At 68.0% G+C, this 21,997-nt stretch overlaps 2 protein-coding genes across 2 annotated transcripts; one reads left to right on the forward strand and one right to left on the reverse strand.

The window, feature by feature from the left end:
- Positions 1 to 1,817: 1,817 nt before the first annotated feature.
- On the reverse strand, positions 1,818 to 9,907 carry OVOL1 (ovo like transcriptional repressor 1). The gene is made up of 4 exons (XM_089321084.1): positions 9,192 to 9,907; positions 3,988 to 4,205; positions 2,579 to 2,768; positions 1,818 to 2,393 (listed from the first exon to the last, which is right to left on the reverse strand). Exons 1-4 carry the CDS (start codon positions 9,289 to 9,291, stop codon positions 2,098 to 2,100), a joined length of 804 nt encoding a protein of 267 aa, XP_089177210.1. The 5' UTR covers positions 9,292 to 9,907; the 3' UTR covers positions 1,818 to 2,097.
- Positions 9,908 to 16,518: 6,611 nt separating this feature from the next.
- On the forward strand, positions 16,519 to 19,557 carry AP5B1 (adaptor related protein complex 5 subunit beta 1). Its single transcript, XM_008252959.5, has 2 exons — positions 16,519 to 16,853; positions 16,939 to 19,557. The coding sequence occupies exons 1-2, from the start codon at positions 16,704 to 16,706 to the stop codon at positions 19,429 to 19,431; spliced, it is 2,643 nt and encodes an 880-aa protein (XP_008251181.4). The 5' UTR covers positions 16,519 to 16,703; the 3' UTR covers positions 19,432 to 19,557.
- The last annotated feature ends 2,440 nt before the right edge of the window (positions 19,558 to 21,997 follow it).

Consider the following 21,997-nt stretch of genomic DNA (forward strand, 5'->3'; position numbering starts at 1 on the left):
TGCAGGAAGCCAGCCTCAGAGGCCCCGCCCATCCCCTTGCCAGGCTCCTGTCCTGGGGGTCTCTGACCCCGGGGGGCCTCCATGGTCCTCTGCTCCTTCCCATGCTGCCCTCTTCCCGCCAGGCTGGGCTCTGCATCCGCCCCGCCCCCCGCCCCGGGAGCGTTAGTTCTGTCCAAGCAAAGGACCCCTTTCGGGGTTCCCTGGGCTTGGAGTCTGGCCAGGTTGTTTGTCCCTGGCCATGTGGTGACCTCCTGGCCAGGGCCTGCCCTCTGCCCCCTGCCCAGGTCCCTTCTGCTCCTCAAGCCGTGACGTCTGCGGCCCCAGCACCGGGCTGTGGACTCGGCACGGGACGGGGAAACGGATGTGGCCGGAGTTTCACGGGGAAGAGAAGTTTCCCTTGGCCGCTGCTAAAGGAGATGCAGTGAGGGTCGGGCCTGCGGGCTCCTGTCACCCACTCCTCCCTCCTCGTCCAGCTGGCCGGGTGCGACAGACCAACACTCAGCTGAGGCTCAGGGACCAGGTTCCCCGGCGCCACCCGGGCCAGGTGACGGGGAAAGCCTGCCAGTGCCCGGCTGAGTGCCCCCCGGCTGATCTGCAGGGTTGGAACCCAGCCCCTCCCCCAGTTAGCGGTGAGACTTGGGGCTGCTTACTTCTCTGCTGGGGGGTGGCGCTGGAGGGGCCATGCCAGGGGGCTGGACCCAGAGTGTGGGCGTCGCCCCAAGGTGCCTGCCTGGAAGTGCCGTGGACTTTGAGCCCTGTGCCAGCAAGAGAGGCTGGGGCTGGGAGCCTGCGTCGCTGCAGAGCCTGGAGGCTACAGCCAGCGGGGCCTCCACTGCGGGGCACGAGGTCAGGCATCCCAGCCCACGTCGCGGGAGCCGGGCGGGCCGGGTCCCTGCCTCGGCTGGAGCGCACCACTCGCTGTGATGGATTTCGTGGCACCGGGAAGACGTGGCCCGTAAGACAGAAAAGTCAGAAACGCTGGGAGCCACCAGTTCCCTGGCTAGCTGGGGTAGGTTATAAAATGAAACCGACAACACAGCCTCACGCTGAACCCAGGGATACAGAAATGTAAACACAAACGGAGGTTCCAGATAAGGCGGGTTTTATAGATAACGTTTTCAGAAGACAGCAGCTCCCTGGACACAGAGCAAGAGGCTCGAGTCAGTCCACACCCTACAGACGGCCCCGGGAGGCGCCTTCCCCGCACCCGGCCAGTGCCGGGGCCCGCTGGCTCCACGCGGGGTCTGGCTTCCGGGGCTGCCCAGCCTGGCGCGCTCTGTGGTCTCTGGTGTCTGCCCCGCCGTCACTGTCCAGCGGCTGCCCCTAGCCCCTGCGGGCCTCTGCTTATCAGCAGGAGACCCGGTGTCATCAAGGGAGCCTGAGCCGCCCAGCCCTGAGGGACTTTGGGATCCCAGCGAGGCCAAGGGAAAAACAGTCAAAACAAAAATAAAAGGCCATCTAATACCTCCTCCCCCGGAAGTTTGTGAGGTGTTGGTTACTGCTGGTCCCCTGCGGTGCAAGGGTTGCCGACTTAATCAGGCAGCCGTCAAAGCTCCTTCCTCATCCCACCTGGCTGGCCCCAGAGCCCCGCCCCCCGGACGGTGGCTCCTCCCTGAGAGGCGGGAGCGGAGGAAGAGGAGGCGTGCTGGGTGGCTGAAGGCAGCCCTGGTATCCCCGAGAGGGCCGCCCCCCAGAGCCGAGGCACACAGGTCAGAAATGTGCAGGATAAATAGAACGGCAGGGGTGGAGAAAAGCCAGCTCCATCCCTCTCTTAAAAACAGTCGCCATTGGCACCAAAAATATATTACTATCTGTACACTTGTATCTTAAAAAAAAAAAAAAAGGAACTAAAACCTCCTTGGCACCTTGTAGCTGATTTCTTAAACATGAGGTGATCCGTGGGAAGGCGTCTGCACACGCGTGTGCAAGCCGAGTGCACCCCCCCCCCAGGCCCGCCGCCGTGCACCCACGGCCCGGGGCCCAGCGCAGTCTCTGGCCGCAGGCAGACGTGCAGGGCAGGGCAGGGGCCGGAGCCCGGTCCACGTGCGCGCGCAGGCCTGCAGGGGTGGGGGGCCGAGTCAGGAGGGCGGCTGCGGCTCAGAGGCGGGGGCTGCCCTGCAGCAGGGAGGTGACCGTGCTCTGCAGGGCTGCGGCCACCTTCTTGGAGGTCTTGCGCAGCAGCGGGCTGTCGGGGTGCTGCTCCTTGAGGTGCAGGACGTGGCCCTCCTGGCTCTCGGACGTGCAGCCGCACTCCTCGCACACGTACAGCTTGGCGCGCCGCTCCTTGTATGCGTACTTCTGCTGCACGCCGTGGATCTTCTTGAGGTGCGACTCCAGCGAGCAGCGCTGGGTGAAGGCCTTGTCGCACAGGCTGCACTTGTAGGGCCGCACGCCTGCGGGGCAGGGGAAGGGGCGGGGAGGGGCTGAGTCAGGGACCCACCGGACGCGGACAGGGGTGGGCGGAAGCTCCTCCCACGCCAGCTTCCCCAGGGACTCGCAAGTCCCAAAGTCGCAGCAATGACCTGGGCGTGGGGGGTGGGGTGGACGGGGCGCCCCCGCCAGCCAGGCGCTCGCTTACCGGTGTGCGTGCGCACGTGCCGCTTCAGGTCGAAGGTGTCGTTGAAGCCCTTCCCACAGTAGGTGCACAGGTGCCTCTTGATGTCATTGTGACACTTCATGTGACGGTTCAGCATGCGCTGGTAGCTGAACGTCTTCTGGCAGATGTGACAAGTGAAGAGGTCGCCGCCGGGACCGTCCCCCAGGGTCACCTGTGGGCGGGGGAGGGTCAGAGCCAGGCGCCCGGGGGCCGCCCCTGCACCCCAGGCTCAGGTGGTCACCCAGGCCTACTCTGGTTTCTGCGGACGGGCAGCCTTCTACCTGCTGGTCAGTGGCTGGGGGAGGCAGGCCTCACCGACCCCCGTTCTCCCGCGCGGGACGGAGAGCCGTGGCCAGCCGGGCCCCCACGTGGTTGGAACCCTTTGCCACCCAGAGGGTGTTCTTGCCTATCAACCTTTTTGATTTTTTTTTTTTTTTAATGATGGGAAATTTCCAAGTCATACAAAGCTGGAGAGGCCAAATCCCGATGGCCGGTGCTCAGGGCCGGCCTTGTTGCCTGCGGCTGTCTGCCCCGCCTAGGACCGCCGGGTGCCAAGTCCCAGATGCCACAGACGCCTCTGCAGGTGTACCGCCCAGAGGAGCTGCGGCTGGCACACCGGGGGCCCGGCCTCTGTCAACATTTCGGGGGCTTCTGTACTGCGAGTGAGCCTGACCGCTGGGGACAGCAGGCCACACCTCGTCATCCGGGGCCCCTCTTCTGCCTTGCCTTTGCAAGTGGGAGAAGAACCCAGCTCCTCCTATGGGGGGGGGGGACGGGGCGCCTCCAGCATTAGGAGAGCCCCCCCGCTGGCTCTGGCCATGCCCAGTGCGTGTCTGAGGGCACCCCCCAGTCCAGTCCCCCACCCCTGGCCTCTGTGGACAGCGGGGCGAGGACCAGAATTCTGTGCAAGGAGTCCCCTCCCACCAGCTCACTGGGGCCGACCCCTGCAGGCCCCAGAGCTTCCAAGGGTACAGACCCTGCCAGGGGACAGCCTGCGAGGTGCAAGCCCCAGGCCGTGGGGGCGTTCAGCTAGGCCCTGCCCCGAGTGCAAGGTGGTCCCCGCCACTGCCACCACGTGGACGCCTCCTGACCTCACTCTCCATGAGGCACAGGCAGGCGGCCCAGAGGCGGGGCTGAGCCGGGCTCACCGCTCACTGCTCAGCCCAGGGCTTCGGGTAAAGAAACTCAACAACCCAGGGTCGCGGCTCTAAAGGGATACCACCCTGGGACCCCGGCCCTCCCGCACACGTCCCAGCTACGTTCACTTCTCTGCAGAAACCCGGGGTTGGGGCGCAGGTCTCCGTCTCCGTCAGACTCGCGCCACGGCCCGTGGGCCGGACACAGGTCCCCCACATGCGCCCGGTCCCCAGAGAAGGCCTGGGACCGGTTACCTTCATCTTGGTGCGCAGGAAGCTATGTTCCCGGCTCTGGACGTCTACCACGCGGCCCATGTCTTCCGAGGGCAGCTGGGCCACCACGCAGGGTCCCGGTGCCAGGCTGTAGCCGGGGTCCCGGGTGCTCATGTCCAGTGCCAGGGGGCAGGCGGGGGGCTCGGCTATGGACGGCTCCGGCTCCCGGTAGGGCTGCGGTGGGCAGAAGCCCAGGCTGACTGGGGAGAGAAGGGAGCCAGGTGAGGGGTGTGGGCAGGGAAGAGGGGCCGGGGGCGTCAGGGAGGGGCCCAAGCAGCGAGGTGTTGGGGACCTGGGCCCGGTGCCTCCCTCTGCAGGCATGCGGCAGGCTGGGGCTGCCCTCACCCCACGACATGCTGCACCTCCCTCCTGTCCCATTAAGGTAATTACAGGTGACGCCAGCCAAGCGCCACTGCCCGCTGAGTAATTTGTGTCTTAGCGGAACTGGGAGGCCCGAACAGCCCTGGCAATTGTCCCCGCAGAGCTGTCTGCCTGCCCCGCCTGGGCCAGTCCCTCTGGGTTCCAGGCCAGGAACCCCCACCCCACCCTGCTCCTTGAGGCTCAGAGGGGTTCCCGGTGGGCTAGGCCCCTCCTCCATGCAGATTCAGCTGCTGGCCTTGGGGGTCAGAGTGGTCCTGGCCCCCGCATCCCCGAGGTGGGCCGGGCCCACCAGGCCTCCAAGCCCCCTCCGCGGCTGCTCAGCTCTGCAGGCAAACAGGCCAGGTGGGTGGCGTGGGCAGGTCACCGAGCAGCAGGTGGATCGGCCTAACAGTCCCCGGGCAGCCTGCCCTGCGCTGACGCAACCCTCCCCCACGCCAGGACCGCTCAGCGGGCTCCGTGGGTCGGGCTGGGCTCCCTCCGGCGGTGGCACCGATACTGGCAGGGCAGCCTCCGACAGCCGCTCCCCACGCTCCCCACGTTCAACGGGGCGGGGAGGCCTGGCCTCAGACCCTGACGGTGCAGGCGCAAAGTGGAACTTGCAAAGCGGCTCTCCCCAGGGGGACCCAGGGCAGCCAGGGCGGCGGCAGAGAGCAGCACCCTAAGGCCAGCCTGGGACTTGAGGCCCGTGCTGCTGGCAGGGTTGGGGGGACTGCCCTCTGTCCCCCACCCAGGAGGGCCGGGGCCTGGGGCGGGGCGGAAGAACACGGCAGCGGGGGAAGGCGCCGAAGTTTCGGGAGAGGCCCCAGCTCTCGCCCCCTCAAAACACAACAAAGGTTTACTGGGAGGGGAACACAGCCGCCTGCTGCCCAGAACCCGTTCTGCTGGCACTGGCGTCGGCCAGGCCGGGGGCCTCGAGTCAGCCACCTCATTCCGGGAGTTGATTCACCAGCGCCCGGCCCCAGCCTGGCCCCTGAGCGGGCTGGAGTTGGGCCTGGGGCAGAGACAGCCCGGGAGCCCTCCCCTCTGCTGTGAGCGCCCGAAGGCCGGGCCACAGTGCCTGCACACGGAGCCACAGAGCCAGGCCTGACGGCAGGTGCCTGGGACGTGGTGGCCGTCGCTCTGGGCTCGCTGGCTGGGGCTCTGAGGAGCTGAGCCAGTTCAGGGCGGGGTGTGTGGGGGGAACCATGTCTTTTGCCTGCTGTTCCCATTTCTCGCACACCTGGGAAGGCTGGTGCTAGGGACTGGGGCCAGCCGGGGAGCCTGCCAGGGGTTGGCGCCGTGCCGCCTCTCTCCCTGAGCGAGGGGCAGGTGAGGCTGCCAGGGTGGGGATGGTTGCCTCATCGCACCCACCCTGCCAAACCTGTCTCCCCGCCACCCCCGTGAGGGCGCCCCTGCCGCGGCGCACGCACAGGGAGTGCATGGGGCCGCCCATGCTGAGTGGTGCCCAGCGGAGGGAGGCAGGAAACAGAACTGGTCGGGCCCTGCTGTGCCGCTGTCCCCTAATGAGGTGTTTCCGGCAAGGTGGAGGCCACAGTGGCCACGCATCAGACGCCCACGGCTGCCCATGGAGTGTGGCAACACTGTACCAGCCAGGCCTCCGCCCTCAGGGGACACCTGGGCTCTCCTCCTGTTGGCCCATATTGTCCCTGCTTGGATGAGGCTGTGGGCCCAGGCCCAGGCTCCGAGTTATCAGAAGGGGCCATGTCCAGGGCAGCTGCCCCCCACCGACTCTCCTGCCTCACCCTCTGCAAGTCCCCTCTCTTGGATTGAAAGCCATGGGTCCAAACGTGGGTGCTGGTGTGGGTCTACCTGACTGAAGGCCACGGGACGGGGCAGGGCATGAGGCCTGGTCCCTAGCTCTCTGGGGACAGCAGGTAAAGCCCAGTCTCCTTGCTGGGTGCCCCAGCTGACCACCAGGGTGCTGAGCAGGGAGGCGGGGGAACAAGTGTTTACGTGTGTGGGGGGGTAATGCACCTCACAGCTCAGGTCGCACCCTTATCAGGGAGGGGTCCTCCGTGCCCACCTCCTCCGATCCCTGCAGGGCAGTGGCACCGGCCCAACAGGACACCAGCCGGGAGCGCCGTGGTTGCGCCCTGGGCCTGCAGCCCCAAGCTGCCGCTGCCAACATCCTTCTCTCTCCGCCCCGTTCTCGGCGTCCACTGGGCAGTCAGCCCTGAGCGGCCCCCTTAGCACACCCAAGAGCAGGGCCTGGGTGGCATGTGGGACTCCGTACGACACGTGTAGCACAGGAACCCCGATACCGCGCTTCACCCCGCCCCCATCCTCCCTGGGCCAGGAGGATGTGCCCTCCCCGCTCTCTTTCTGCCCCGGGACGTCCCGCCAGCCAGCTTAGCAGCCTGGGCAACAGCACCCCACAGGACCGGCCGTTCCCCGGGGGGCCAAGCTGCCCCTCGGCCCTCGTGCGCTGGCTGCCTGTCCACTCTCCAAGCCTCGCTCCCTGGAGGGCACGGCCAGACAAACAGCAGCTGTTGCGAACACTTCCCAGGAATTGCTAGAACCATCGTCCTCGTCGGAGGGCTAGCCTCTGCTGCCCCCGCCGCCCCCCGCCCCCGCGCCTGCACCCACACTCTGGACTCCAAGCCGGCTTCCTCAGCCTCGCCAGCTGGGCCTGCAAAGAGCTGCCCTGGGTCTCCCGTTGCTGAGGCCAGCGCGTGGGTCTCCCTGACAGCTGCAGAGGGTCGGCCGTACCACGCCCGCAGGGGACGCTGGGGCCTGGTCTCCCCGCGAGTGCCTTCCTGCCGTGAGAGTTCCCTCCGTGGGCCCGGGGCTTGGCTATGTGGCTCCACACCCGTCCTGGATCCCACAGCCCTCCTCTGGGGCTTCTTGAAACGACAGGTGCCTGGGGTCATCCCCAAGACCTGGCCCCACTCCCTTCCCTGCAGTCACCTTTGAGGAAGCAAAGGGGAGGGGCAACATCGGGACTTGGCCGTGAACTCCTCACCACCCCCCTTTCAAATCTCCCGGACCCTTCCCCCTCCTGTATTGGGAGGACAGTGCGCCCTGGGAGGGGGAGCCTGGGGAGAAGCACCCAGCACTCCCAGAATCCCCTTGCAGGTGGTCTCTGAGACCCCGGCAGGAAGTCAGGCCTCAAAGGCCCCCACCTTCCCGCCCCATGGGAACAGGTCAGTGCTTAGCCGGGAGGGGGGCGGCTGAAACGTGCCCAGCCGGCTCTTGGGTCATGGCTGGCTGGGGATGGAATGGCTTAACAGGCTGCCCCGCCCCCTGCCCCCTGCCCCCCCCCCCCAGCCCTCCGAGGCAGCGGGGCGTGCACGGAGCACATTCCCTCTCTCAGTTCCAAAAACAGTGGGAAACTTTCCCGCGGACCGCACGGCTTCTACAGGCAGAGGTGAGCTGCGTCCTGGACCCCACAGGACTCACCCCCGGCCAGGATGGGGGCAAAGCCTCAGCCACAGCCGGCAGCTGAGCCCCCTACGGCTGGGACCCCGAGTGAGCGGCCCGCCTGTCCCCTCACCTGGACAGCAGCAGCAGGTGGCAGGGGCCACCCAGAAGCTCGCTCGGCCCCCCACAGCACAGCCCCTGGGGTACAGGTCCCCCTACCTCCCCCCACTGTGGTTACCAGAAGTGTGGTGGGCAGTGGGGGGTGTCACCGGGCAAGGAGGCCAATGACTCGGGAGGGAGGGCAGGATTTCTTTGTCCCCGGTGAGAGTCCACACAGGGTCCGTTAGTGATCGGGATGGGACGTAAAACTAGAGACAACCGCACCCGCGCTCACCTTTCCCACAGTCCAAGTTCAGTTTATCAGATCCCAGGGAGCAACTGAGCAGCAAGTGGGAGGCCGGACGGAGCCAGGAAGGGGCTCTGTCCCCCGCCGGCCCAGCCAGCCGGGGGCTTGGCAGAGCCAGCAGCGTGTGACACAGAATTCCGAGCCCAACCCCCTAAGAGCAGTGCCTCGGTTTCCCCAGTGGGGATGCCTGCTGGCGCACTGCTCCCTAACAGCAGCTGGGCCCACGAGGGCCTCCCCGCCTCGCCCCTGTCTGCAACAGCTTCCCGGGGAGGGAAACCGAGGCGCGAGCCCTCCCGGGGCCCCTCACCCCTCCCGGGGCCCCTCACCCAAGGGCTTCTCCCTGGCTCTCCTGCAAGGCCTGGGGCGGTGCCAGCCAGCCTGTGTGTGGATCAAGGGTCAACGTCGGTTGGTTAATTACAACCGCTCCCCCCCACTCCCCAGGCACCGGGCCGACGGCAGCCCCCGCCCCACCCCCAGCCCGGGGAGGGGGAGCTGCGACGGAAGCCGGCCCTCTCCGGACCAAGGATTCGGCTGGGGGCGGGGAGGCGGAAGGCGCGGGAGCGTCCCCGTGGGGGCCCCCCACCACCCAGGAAGATGCCGCCGGAGGAGGAAGGGACACCTCGGGTTACTCATTCGAAGTAGACGCGGACGCCGTCGGGGCGTCTTCCAAAAATAAACCGGGCGCACCGGCTTCCCGGGGTGGAGTTGGTGGGGGGGAGGTGGGATCCTTGCAGCCCGTTCCGCTCAGCCCTGGCCTCCGTGAGGCCGGGGGAGGTGCCCCTCTAACGGGGCCAGCGGGGTACGGCGCGGGACCCTCGGGGCGCTCCCGCCCGGCCGCCGGCGTGCTGGGGGCGGAGGCGACACCCAGCGAAGCGGTTCGAGTCGTAGCAAAACTCCAGCTCGCCCCCCGTCCGTCTCCCGAAAATCCCGGCTTTCTGGATTTACGACGCGGGAGCCCGGTGCGCGCCCCCCCGGGCAGAGGAGCGACCCGCCGGCCCCTCGCGAGCTCGCGGGGTCCCCGCGGCCGCGCGCCGCGCACCTGGCACGTAGATCTCGCCGCGCTGCTCGTCCGGGAGCTCGCTCCAGTTCCGCTTGCACGTGGAGACGCACGGCTTCTTCACCAGGAACGCGCGGGGCATTTTAAAGCCGTCCTCTCCCGGGCCGGTGCGCTTCGGTCCCCGGAGCCGGACGGCGCGGGGCGGGGCTGGTGCGGGGCTGGTGCGGGGCTGGTGCGGGGCCGGGGTCTCCGGGACGCACCCGCGTTCCGCGGAAAGACGGTCCGACTCCGCGGAGTTGGGCCGTCCGCCTTCCGGACCAGGGCGCGTGTGGCCAGTTGCGCCGGGCGGCGGAGGAAGAGGCAGGTGAGCGCCTGGCGGGTCGACTGGCGTGCCCGCGGCCGCCCTGGAAGTCTAAAAGTGCGAGCCGGACGGACGGGTTCACGCTTTATTGGCTCCCGGCGGTGTGTGTCGGTGGGGGGGGCGGGTGTGATCCGATCTACTCGGATCTAATTAGCTTGGAGTGGCCCGAGGAGCGACAGCGCATGCGTTGGGAAATAACGGTGACAACCCACCTATTTGTTACCTGTCGAACCGGTTTCCATTCCGCTGCCGGTGAGGTGGCCTCGCGGCCCGGGCGGGGGCGGGGGCGGGCGCCGGGCAGCACCGGCTGCGCTGCGGGCCCGGCGCCCGCCCGCCCGCCACCTCCCGCGGGGCATGCTGGCGTCTGCAAACGGGGAGTTTCGGAGGGAGCGGGGAAGAGGGCGGGGACGGGGCAACGTTATTTGCACCGCGTTCGCACGCTCCGCGGGTGATGAAATACAGCTTGCCCGGCTGGGCCCGGCCCGACCTGGCGCGCCCAGGGCGCCTGGGGAGGCGCGAAGCCGCTGGGGCGGGAACCGGGTCTGCGCCCCGGCGGCCCCGGGGATCCCAAAGGCCGGGCTGAGCCGTGTGTGAGCTGCGTTCGGGCTTCGTGCGGGAAGGCGCGCGGGGGCCGCAGGAGCGCGCCGGCCGGTGGGCGAGGAGGCGGGACGCACCGGCTCCGGGCGCACGAGTCCGCGGCCTGACCACACACCCGCACAGACTGTCTTTTCCTGTCCGGCCTGGCCGGATCTCACTCAGGTGCGGCGAGGCCAGAGGAGAGCTTGGGGCCCAGGACCCAGACCTGGTCGGGGTCAGCCGCTCTTGCCGCTCTTGCCGGCTGCAGCCACCACCGACCCCTGGAGCTGATTCAGCCGGGTCCCTCCCCCCATTCATCGGCTCCGCTGGGTCCCCAGGCCCTGCTGGGGGCCACCGTGGAGATCCTGTGACACTTTGGCCAGGGCCATTCTTTTCCCATCTGATCCATCAAGGCCAGGGAGGAGACCCTCCCCTTCCCCGCTGTCCCCCTCCCCAGTATCAAATAAACGGACGTTTCAGAGTCCCTCCTCCTGACCTGCTGCCTTCCCCAGGGAGTCTTACCTGTGGCTGGGACAAGGAACAGATTGAGAGGAAATGAGTCTGATAAATGAATTCACATAGTTCAAAAGTCAGCAGTCGGGAGAGAAGGCTGCTGATGGCCGGCTTCCGGGCGTCGGGTGGAAATTGGTTTTCTCAAGGGCAGGGAGTCCCATTCCGCCCCCACCCTCTGCCGGGCGCCTCCTGGGTGTGTGGGGAGAGCACCCAGATGGGCCTCCTCCTCCTCCTCACTCCACGGCCTGTACGTCCGAGGGACTTTCCTTGTCCCTCCGTCCCTTGAGAATGCCACCTCCTGCCTCCTGGGACACTGGGAGGGACGGGAGCTCTGGCCAGCAGCCTGCCCCCTGCCCCCGCCCCCCACCCCCCAACGTGGACACCCCCCGGCTCTGTGCAGCCCACCCTTCCCCTGTGGGGCCTCCGCCCCGGCCTGATGCTTTCTTTCCCCTGACATTAAATCGGGCACCTGCTGGGCACTTCTCCCGGGAGGCCGTTCCAACAACATGGACACCCAGCCTGTCTGGGAGAGCCGTGACTTTGGTCCATTCACCTGGCAAACGCGCCCTGGGCACGCACCTGCCCGGCTGGTGGGCAGCGGGTGCTCAGCGGGTACTGTGGAGTCCGCGTGGACAGACTTTTCTCGTGGGGGCGTCCAGGGTGAAGCAGCCAGTGTAGTGCCTCCAGTTGGCCAGCGCGTCTGGACGGAGGCCCCTGGCCTGAGGAGTGGGCGGTGCTGGTCCATGCTGCTCACGGCCCCGTTCGAGGCCTCCGCAGCTGTGCCTGGCACCAGGTGGGTCGTTAGTAAATATTTGCTGAATGAATGAATGCCCCGTTTTCTTGGCTCCTGGGTCCCATTTGCCATTCACGTTCCTGCTTGTGGTAGACATAGGCACAGAGCAAGTTGAAGGTAAGGAAAATAGTACTGCAGATTCTGTACTGACCGGTGAGTGGGTGATGCCAGCTGAGTGTGTGTGCGGGGAGTGGCGAGGGGGAGGAGACTGTGCCCGTCTCAGGCGCAGTCCTGCGGGGCACGTCTGGCTTGTGACCCACCTCCCGCGTGGGAATGCACGCTTTGAGTTCTGGTTCTGTTCCTGGCTCCAGCTTGCTGCTCACGCAGACCCTGGGAGGCAGCAGAGGATGGTTCAAGTAACTGGGCTTCTACCACCCACGTGCGGGGCCTGGCCTGGCCCGGCCCTCTAACTGGGGCACTGGAGGAGTGAGCGGGTGAACGGCAGCCCTGTCTTCCTGTCTCTCAAATAATAAAAATAAAAATAAAAAGGCAGTCACAGTCGTGTTGTGTGAACACAGAAACCCAGCGTGGCCACATCTTCCCATTTTCCAAGATGGAAAACCTAATTTGTGAAACCCACTGACTGTTGAATGTTAGCTCTGGCCCTTTGAAAACATAGGGTGGGCCAAACAGAGCCCCTCTGTGGGTTAGATTGCACCCACCGGCCACCCGCGTGTGGGCTGCAGCTCCCGGCAGAGCCAGAACCAGATGCTGAGCGTGAACATGGGCGAGTGTGGAGTCAAACCGCTCTGTGAGGGCAGGCAGCGCTTATTCAACTTTACTTATTTTATTTGAAAGGCAGAGTTACAGAGAGAGAGGCAGAGGCACAGAGAGAGGTCTTCCATCCACAGGCTCACTCCCCAGATGTCTACAAAGGCCGGAGCTGGGTTCATCTGAAGCCAGGAGCTTCTTCCAGGTCTCCCACGTGGGTGCAGGGGCCCAAGGACCTGGGCAATCTTCTACTGCTTTCCCAGGCCATAGAAGAGAGCTGGATCAGAAGAGAGCAGCCGGGACTTGAACCGGCGCCCAAATGGGATGCCGGCACTGCAGGCGGCGGCTTTACCCGCTACGCTACAGGCATCTCCGGCCTCATTGTGGGCTGATCTCATTCATCCGTTCTGTATTCAGTCAGTACTTACTGGGTGCCTCCTCTGTGCCGGGGACTGGCCATCCTGTGATGCGAGCAGACAGAAGACAGGAACGCTGGGGAGGACATTTAGCCAGAGGTGGTGGCAGGCAGGGGTGCTGAGCGTGGATGGCCTCAGAGCAGCCACAAGGACCCCGAGACTCCGTGGCTGGCTGGGAGGGGCGGAGGCCGGCCGGCCACAGCACATGGGGTTCAGGGTGGTGGGGAGCCAGGGGCTGCACAATGGGTGTGGGTGGCGGGACCAGCGAGGAGCCCACCACACAGGGCACAGCGGTGGCCCGGGCCACACTGCAGACCGAGCCAAGCGGGCCACTCCCAGGCAGTTCTGCCAAGGCGTCTCTGTTGGCACCATGGCGTCACGGGGCGGGGAGGGCAGGATGGGGAACCACAGGCTGGGTGAGGACTTGGCTCCCAGGAGTGGTGTCAGCCCCCCATCCTGAGGCAGAGCGAGCGGGAGCTGGTGGGGGCAGAAGGTTTGAAACCCCCAAGTCTGTCCCCCAGCAAGGCCTCTGGGAGGTGGTGGGCGTGGGGAGGGGGCTGGCAGCCGGCAGAGGCCTCGCTTGCTTGTGCCCCGACGGCCAGCAGCCCCCCGACTACTCGCCAAGCAGCTCCTTGCCTGCCGCCCACTGCCCCTCTGATAGGCACAGCAGGACAAACTGAAGGGCCTTGAGATCCCGCCTCTGGCCTCCCGACCCGGGCCAGGGCCGCTGGGGCTGCTGGGGGAGGCGGCCGAGGTGCTAGGGGGCAGCTGCAGCCAGGGGCTCTGCCCCACGGCAGCCACCGGTCTCCCTGCTGGTTTATCCCAAGTGCACAGTTCCCACATCCCTTCCGGTCTTGGAGGCTGGAACCCTCAGCGTCTAGGTGCTCAAGGCCCCAGTCCCCCACCTCGCTCTCTCCCGACGCCACACATCCGCCTACTGGCCAGGGCTGTGCTATCTCCACATAGCCCCCGCACCACGAGCAGCCCCCCACGGCAGCTGTCCTTGGTTCCAGCCCCAGTGCGGGGCAGGTGCTGGGCGCGGGCAGGTGGGAGCTGCCGGGTCTGAGTCCAGCTTCCTGGGGGCGGCAGGTGATGAGGGTCAGGTACGGGGGTCCCTGCCACCCACGTGGGAGACCCAAAGTGAAGTCCTTGCTCCCAGGTTCGGCCTGGCCCAGCTCAGCCATTGCAGGCCTCTGCGGACTGAACCAGTGGGTGGGAGCTCCCCAATGAGTAAAACTTAAAAAAAAAAAAAAAAACACAAAAACCAGAATCCAGGTGCGACCACGGCTCCCCTCTGCTCAAACCTCAGGTCGCTTAATGGCAACTACAACACCGTACGCGACCTGCCCCCCGCTGACGGCACAGCCAGCCCCTTCCCCACTGGCTCCCCACGTGCCAACCGCACCGCCTGCTCCCCTGGCCCCCAGCAGGCCAGGCCTGGACCAGGCCGAACCTCTTCTGAGGCTCCTGCTGCCCATTTTTTTTTTTTTTTTTGAGATTTATTTTTATTTATTTGCAAGACAGAATTACAGAGAGAGATAGAGACAGAGAGGTCTTCCATCCACGGGTTCACTCCCCAGATGGCCGCTACGGCCAGAGCTGCACCGATCTGAAGCCAGGAGCCAAGAGCTTCTTCCGGGTCTCTCATGTGGGTGCAGGGGCCCAAGGACATGGGCCATCTTCTACTGCTTTCCCAGGCCATAGCAGAGCCGGATCGGAAGAGGAGCAGCCGGGACTAGAACCAGTGCCCATATGGGATGCCAGTGCTTCAGGCCAGGGCTTTAACCCGCTGCGCCACAGTGCCACCCCCTCCCCTCATTTTAAATAGATTTTTAAAAAGATCTAATTCAGGGGCTGGCGCTGTGGTGTATCGGGTAAAGCCGCCACCTGCAGTGCCAGCATCCCCTATGGGTGCTGGTTTGAGTCCTGGCTGCTCCACTTCCAATCCAGCTCTCTGCTGTGGCCTGGGAAAGCAGTAGAAGCTGGCCCAAGTCCTTGGGCCCCTGCACCCATGTGGGAGACCTGGAAGACGCTCCCGGCTCCTGATCAGCCCAGCTCCTGCCGTTGTGGCCATTTGGGGAGTGAACCAGTGGAAGGAAAATGCTCTCTTTGCCTCTGTAACTTCACCTTTCAAATAAATTAATTAAAAAATGTAATTCAAAAAGTTTAAAATTCCCCCTTAGGTGAGGTGTGTTGGGGGGGTCTCCTCACAGTCACACACACCTGGCCGCTGACAGAGCAGGTCCATCCATCAGCTGTCACTCTGCCGCCCCTCCCCCAGGCCCAGGCTGCCCTGGGTGTCCCCGTGCCCGCCCTGAGGACACAGCTCGGGGCTCCCCCCGAAGCTGACCTGCCTTTATCCGGGCCTGAGTGCAGGCTTGAGCCCAGGCCCAGGCTGCAAGGGGACGACACGGGGAAGGAATGAGGCAGGGCCACAGAGCCGGGCCTGCCGGGCCCAGCGTGGCCTGGGCCAGGGACCGAGGCAGCACTACCCTCCCACAGGAGGGCAGGGCCCATCCGGGGGCCCGGACACCTGAGAGGCCAGCGGGCGGCAGGGGGGTGGGGGAGCAGGCAGGTGCAGCCCACAGCTGTTTGCCAAAGTCCACGTTCCACTCCAGGGAGCTCTGTGCCCGTGGAAATGACCCCCTCGCTCCTGCGTAAGCAGGGCCCACCCTAGCCACCCCACGGGTCTGTCCTCTCCCCCAAGACCCTGGGTTCCAGGGAGCCAGCGGTCAGACAAGCCGAGCGGGCTGGCTGTGTGCGTGGCCGCGGCCACAGATAGGCAGCTATCAGCCTCGGTGGCCTCAGACAGGACACCAGACAGGCTCCGGCCCTCCCCAGCGCTGGTCTCACCCTGGCCCCTTTCATCTCGGGTTTAATTAGCCGGGCCACCCCACCCCACAGCCTCCTGGGCAGGAGTCATCAGTCCCATTTTATAGATGGGCAAATTGAGGCACCCAGAGGGAAGTGGCTTGGGGCTGCCGCCTGTGACTCAGCCGCGGAGCCAGGACCCCGAGGAGCTGCGCCCGGGCCTTCCGGCTGGACCTGTCGCTCCGGGTGGCGGCGTCCACCCCCCACCAGCACCCTGGGCACCTCCTTTCTAGCGCTCCCTACCCAGCGCCCTCCCAGTGGGGGCGGCGGAGGGGCGGGGCAGGGAGGGGCTTGCCAGCCTTGGAGGAAGGGGAGCCGCGCGCCCGTTCGGCTGTGCCCGGCGCGGCGGCGGCTCAGGCCTGTTTCATCTTCAAAGCGGCTAATTGGAGCCAGAGGCGTTAGGGGCTGCGGGCGGCGGGGCCCGGACGCCCACGGTTCTGCGCCCTGGAAACCGGCGGTCAGTGGGGCGGTGCAGGCGGGGCGGCCCGGGAGCCCCGGGCCCGGCGCCCCCGGGAGGCACGAGCGCTGCGCTCCGGCCGCGCGTGGCCCCGGGTCTCGGGTGGCCAGGTTCTGCCTCCCGGGCCGTGCGGGACGCGCCGCGCCGCGCCGCGCCCCGCCACCCCGCGCGTCTCGAAGCTGCATCCCGCTGTCTCCCGGGCCCCCACCCCACCCCAGGGCTCCTGCCGGCCGTGGACGCGGCCGAGGGCAAAGGTCAGCGGCTTCCGCCCGCCCGCGACCCCGGCGCCGGCTGCTCGCCCCCGAGCCGAGCGGGTGGGGGCCCGGCTGGCGTCAGGGAAGCCACGCCAAGCCCCGCGGCGCCCGTCCGACCGGTCCCGCTCGGGCCCCGGAGCCGCACCTCGCACGCCCCCCGCCCTCGCCCGCGGACCTGCACCCCCGCGCGGCTCGCGGTGCGGGGCGCCTGGGCGCCGGCCCGGCCCCGGCCCGCGGCGGTTTCGGGGCAGGGGGCCCCGCGCGGCGGGACAGTTACTCAGCCCCAGCGAAACCGGCGAGTCGGCACCTGCCGGGCGGGCGGCGGCCCCGTTACGCCCCGCCCCGCGCGCGCCCGCTCCGGCCCCGCGCGCCCCCGGCCCCGCGCGCGCCCGCCCCGCCCTGCCCCGCGCGCCCGGAAGGAGCCGGCGGCCGCTGAGTCAGGCGCAGAGCGCGGCCGGCCCGTTACCGCGGCCACCGCGCCCCCGGCCCCGCAAGGGCCCCAGCAGCGCGCGCCGGCGTCGCCCCCCGGAACGGGCCGGTTTCAGCGTGGGGTGCTAGCTGGGGAGGGGTCCCTGCCGCGCCCTTGGCGCCCCCTGCCGGCCATGGGGCCCCCGAGCCGCGAGGCCTGGGCCCAGCGCCTGGGGGCCTTCCGGGCCAGCCCGTGCGCCTTCCTGGCGGGTCCCCAGGGCGAGGATCTGGGGCGCGAGCTGCTGAGCGACCTGCGCAGTGACAAGCTGAGCGAGCAGACCAAGGTAGGCCCCGCACGGGGGCCCCGGGCCCGGCGCGCCAGGCCCCGCACCCCGTCCTCATGATTCTCTCCTGAACTCCCCGTGCCAGGTGTCCCTGCTGGCCCTGAGCCTGGAATACGCGGCCCAGCTGTGGCCCGACGCCCCCGCGGCCGAGGCGGCCGCCGCCTCCCTGCTGGACACCCTGGTCCTCCTGCCGCCGCGGCCGTCGGCGCTGCGACGGCCCCTGCTCCTGGCGGCCACCACCGCTCTGGCGGCCGGAGGAGCGCTGGGTCCCGCCTCGGGGGCCGCCTGCCGGCTTCTGCCCCTGCTGCTCGGCCTGGCCTTGGGCCGCGACCTGGGCAGAGGCTTCGGCCCCGCCTCGGAGCAGCGCCCCCTACAGGCCACAGCGTGCGAGTGCCTGCGGGAGCTGGAGAGCTGCCAGCCGGGGCTGCTGCGGGCCTCGCTGGGGCCGCTGCGGGCCGGGCTGGCCCAGGAGGGCCCCGTGCAGCCCCTCAGCCTGCTGCTGGCGCTTGCTCTGCACAACGCCTTGGCGCTGCAGCCCAGGGCTGGGGCTGGCCTGCAGGGCCTGCTCACCGCCAGGGTGGCTGCTGCCGGGGATTCTCCCTGGAGCTGGACGCTGGCCGGAGACAGTGATGTCCCCTTTGAGCCCCAGGCACCCAGCTGGCCAGAGGCCGAGGAGGGGGCGCGTGGCCTCCTCGCACTAGAGCTCAGCCCCGAGGAGTCCCGGGAGCTGAGGGCCACCGTGGCCCAACTCCTGGACGCGTCCTACCTACTGGCCCCTGTCGCCCAGGCCCAGCTGTTGTGGCTGCTCTGCGGGGCCCTGTGCGGGCTGCGGGGGCAGCCACCGGCGCTCTTCAAGCCGCAGCTGGTCCGGCTGCTGGGCACGGCTCGGCCAGCGCTGCTGCACGCGGTCCTGGCACTCAAGGCGGCCTTCGGCGAGGCCCTGTTCACGGCCCAGGACGAGGCCCTGCTGCTCCGCCGGCTCACCCTGGCTGCCCAGCACCCGGCCCTGCCCCTCCCCACCCACCTCTTTTACCTCCACTGCCTCCTGAGCTTCCCCGAAAACTGTCCGCTGGGCCCCGAAGGCGAGGAGGCCGCCCCGCTGCTGCTAGGGCCCCGGCTGTGCCACGGCCTCCTGCCCAGCCCTGTGCATGAGCCCGCGGCCCTCCTGGCCCGCCTGCACTTGCTGTGCCTGCTGTGTGCCGAGGACACCGAAGAGGACGACAGAGGCCAGGGTGGGAGCCCGCAGCGCTACCTGGAGGAGCTGCTGGCCGGCTTGCGGCAGCGGGCGGCCCTGGACGGCGGCCCCCGGGCCTGGGCCACACTCTGCTTCCAGGCCTCGTACCTGGTTGCCCACTGCCTGGCGGGGCAGCCCGCAGTGCTGACGCCCCTGGTGCGCGGGCTGGCGCAGCTGTACCGGGCCCGGCCTGTCCTGGCTCCCCACTTTGTGGACCTCCTGGACCGGGTAGGCCCTGAGCTGGGGGAGCCCCTGAGGGTGGCGCTGTGCCGGGAAGTGGTGTCGCGGCCAGGCGGGGACGCGGCTCTCGGCTGGCACCTGCAGGTGCTGGCCAGGGTGGTGGGCGCGGGTTCCCAGAGCGCCACTCTCCACTTCCTGCAGGCCGCGGCCGCCCACTGCCCCGACTGGGGCCTGCAGCAGGCACTGCTACGGGTGTGCCGGGCCCTGCTGGGGAGCGGCAGGAGCGGCGGGGGCGGCGGCCTGGCGGACTTGCTGCAGGCGCTGGCCCGGCGGCTGGAGGACCCTGACGGGCGCGATCATGCCCGCCTCTACTACGTCCTCTTGGCCCACCTGGCAGGACCCAAGCTGGGGCTGGCCCTGGGCCCTTCACTCGCTGCACCAGCGATGGCCTCTTCACTGGTGGCCGAGAACCAGGGCTTCGCGGCAGCCTTGATGGTGCGGGAGGCCGCAGCCCCCATGCGGCTGAGCGTGGGGCCGCGCGTGGCCACCGGGCCGTGCCCGGTGCTGCAGCTCCAGGTGGAGGCGCTGGAGCCCGCCTACTCTCTGGAGCTGCGCTTCCGGGTGGAGGGGCAGCTCTACGCCCCCTTGGGGGCCGTCCACGTGCCCTGCCTGTGCCCCAGCCGCCCGGCCAGCCCTCTGCTCCTGCCCCTGCAGCCCAGGCGCCCGGCCCCCACCCGCCTGCACGTCCAGGCCCTGTACACCACGCCCGCTGGCCTCACATGCCACGCCCGCCTGCCGCCTCTGACTGTGACCTTCTCCCATCTCTTCCTGCCTTTCCCCCAGGCCCCCAGGGGGGCCAAGCCGGGCTTCTTTGAGGAGCTCTGGGACTCCTGCCTCCCGGGGGGCGCCGAGAGCCGTGTGTGGTGCGCGCTGGGGCCGCAGGGGCTGGAGACGTTGGTGTCTTGCCACCTGGAGCCGTTTGTGGTGGCGGCGCGGCCTCCTGCCAGCTACCACGTAGCCATCCGCCTGCCCCCAGACTCGAAGCTGCTGCTGCGGCTGGAGGCGCCCCAGGCGGACGGGGTGCCTGTGGCCCTGCGGACCGACGACTGGGCCTTGCTGCCCCTAGCCGCAGACTACCTCCGTGGCCTGTCGGCTGCTGCCTGAGCCGCCGGGGGCCCCGTGTCGGGGACAGGACTGTGGTCCTTGGTGGGGAGAGGGGGCTTGCCTAAGGGGCAGCTGAGCGTCAGGGCGCTCCAACGGCCCCTTTCCCATAAAGCCTGCCTCTGCCGATGACCCTCGGCCTCTGGTTCTCTCTTGGGCCCGAGCTGGGCGCAGGCCTCTGGGGTGGGACTGAGAGGCCCAGGAGAGCTCCCAGACTGCACACCAGCACTGCCAGCGTCCATCCACGGCTCCTTCCTGCCCAGTGAGGCTGTGGAGACCATGCGGCCCCGTCTCCGGGAGGGAGGCCTCCCCCCCGGCTGTGCTGACTGGAGCCAGCCCCTAAGAAGTCGGGCTCAGGAGTCTGGCTGGGTGGGAGCTGGCTCCTCTAGTTCTTCGGACAGGCAGGACGCTGTGTGGTCGCGGCCAGCTCGGCTGGGCCGGGGTCCACGTGCGTTGCCTCACTGCACCCTTGCGACAGTCCCGCCCACGAGGAACTCCGCGTTTTCCTAAGGTCACTGGCTGGAGGGAGTGGTGTGTTGTCATCCCCTGGCGGCAGTGGCCGGCCTTCTCCGGCCTGGGCAGCCCCCAGGACGCTGCGGTCAGCAGCACCGGGTAGGAAGCGAGACCGCGGCTGGGGCCTCGCTGCTCTGGAGGGCAGCGTCTCTTCTGCGGCTCCCTCTGCTTTCCAGCGGCCCCTCCTGCACGGGTGGCCCCGTCTCCAGGAGGGAGGCCTCCCCCCGGCTTGTCCCAGGTCAAGGTGGCAGGCGGGAACTTGCTCTGTCACCTGGCAGGCCATTGCCACACGAGGGAGGAGCCAGAAAAGGATGTCAGCCTGTTACGGCACATTGCCCGGGAGGCTGGGGAAGTCCGCCCCCTGGAGGCCACCGCAGGAGCTGCTGGACCCTGGATGAGGGGCAGGGCTGGTACCGTGGCCTCCCGACACCCACAAAGCTGGAAGCCTGGCCCTGCTGCAGACTGAACCTCTCCCAGCCGGGGCCTGCTCTCCTCCACCCACAGCCCTCCCAGGGCTCCTGGCTGGGGGGCCGACTTCTCCTGCAGACTCGTGGCAGAGAGTCCGGAGATGGATTGGTTTTCTGTTTGCCTGCAGACGCAGAAGGTGGTGGCAGCCCTTGTCTGGGAATGAAGACCCCCGGAAGCATGGACCACGACCCATCCCTGCCCCCTCGGCCCCCCGCTCCCCAGGGGCTGGGACCAGCACTGCACCAGAACTGGGCTCAGCGACGGCTCCTGCAGCGCCCCAGTGGGCCTGTGGGCCTGTGGTCTGGGCTGCACGGCGGCGCCTGCGTGTGCAGCTCTGAGCGACTGAGGAGGCGCCTCAGCCCACGTTCCGCTGCTGTAACAGGAAGTCGGGCTGGGTCTGCAGCCTGGCAAGTCCAAGACCGGTGCTGGCACCCGCTCATCACCTGGGACGGTCACTCCCACCGTGACCCCCTGGCCCGTCCACTCACCCCTAAGTCCCACTCGCCCGCAAGTCCCACCCCCAAAGACAGGGCTTTGATGAGTAGGTTCCCAGCACAGGCACTGGGGAATGGAGGGGGCGTGGCCAGCGGGAGGTGCCCGCCTGTCTGCCCCTTCACTCCCGGATCCCAGCAGTCGGGCGTGCTCCCACCTGGCTGCCTGTCCTCCCAGGGGACCCGCGGGTCGCATCAGTCACTCGCCCACCTGCGTGGACGTTGCTGAGTGCACACTTGCAGGTCGCCAGTGTCCTTGCCCACCGTGGGGCAGCTCGCCCAGGGCAGCGGGGGAGGCAGGCGCCTGTTGCCACGGAGGCTGAGCAGCAGTGAGGGCTCCTGTGAGGCCAGGGGAAGCCCTGGGCGGGGCTGTTGGCTGATCTCTGTCTCGGCCAGGGTGTCTGCAGGATGCAGCAAGCGAGAACGGCGTGTGCCCAAGGATCCGCGAAGCGACCCCTGGGGCGTCTGTGTCAGCAGCCCCCTGTGCTGCACCGGAAATCACTCCTCCCCCGAAACTCACACCGCCCCCGGCATCCTGTGCTGCCGGCAGCCCCGCCCTGGGGTTCATAACTTCCTCCCACACCTGTTCTGTGTCCTCACGCCCTCAGGGGTCCTTGGTGAGGCGAGCCCTTCCTCACGCCCACAGTCTGGGCCCCTGCCCCTCGTGGGCCCCTTGCATCCCTGGCTGCCCCAGAGCTGTGGTCAGGATCCCGAGGGGGCAACGGACTCCCTGCCCCACCTTTTTAAGACTTATTTATCGGAAAGGCAGAGTTGGAAAGATCTGCTGCTTTCTCCTCAAACGGCAGCAACAGCCAGGCTGGGCCAGGCGGAAGCCAGGGGCCCGGGGCTCCATCCAGGTCTCCCACGTGCGTGGCAGAGGCCCAAGCACTCCCCAGGCGCGTTAGCAGGGCGGGAAGTGGAGTGGCCGTACTCACCTGGCAGGGGAGTCGCCAGGCCAAGGTGGCTTCCCAGGGCGAGGCTCGTGGACTGCACTCCCCCGTGACTTCCCCAGATGTGGGGAACTCCCCAGCGGGGGGCTGTGTTCCCAGGACGTGGAGAGCCAGGACTCGAACCGGTGCTCCTATGGGGCACCTGCC

This window comes from Oryctolagus cuniculus, chromosome 1 (assembly GCF_051225735.1).
Source record: "Oryctolagus cuniculus isolate XC-2025 breed Fujian yellow rabbit chromosome 1, ASM5122573v1, whole genome shotgun sequence".
Classification (NCBI taxonomy): domain Eukaryota; kingdom Metazoa; phylum Chordata; class Mammalia; order Lagomorpha; family Leporidae; genus Oryctolagus; species Oryctolagus cuniculus.

Excerpts from the sequence above, each read along its gene's own strand:
- OVOL1 (XM_089321084.1), bottom strand. The coding sequence starts at position 9,291 with ATGCCCCGCGCGTTCCTGGTGAAGAAGCCGTGCGTCTCCACGTGCAAG. Across the intron at positions 4,206-9,191 it reads CGGCGAGATCTACGTGCCAG|TCAGCCTGGGCTTCTGCCCA; the intron begins GTGCGCGGCGCG and ends TTCTCTCCCCAG. Across the intron at positions 2,394-2,578 it reads GCACGTGCGCACGCACACCG|GCGTGCGGCCCTACAAGTGC; the intron begins GTAAGCGAGCGC and ends CCTGCCCCGCAG.
- AP5B1 (XM_008252959.5), top strand. The coding sequence starts at position 16,704 with ATGGGGCCCCCGAGCCGCGAGGCCTGGGCCCAGCGCCTGGGGGCCTTC. Across the intron at positions 16,854-16,938 it reads AGCTGAGCGAGCAGACCAAG|GTGTCCCTGCTGGCCCTGAG; the intron begins GTAGGCCCCGCA and ends TCCCCGTGCCAG.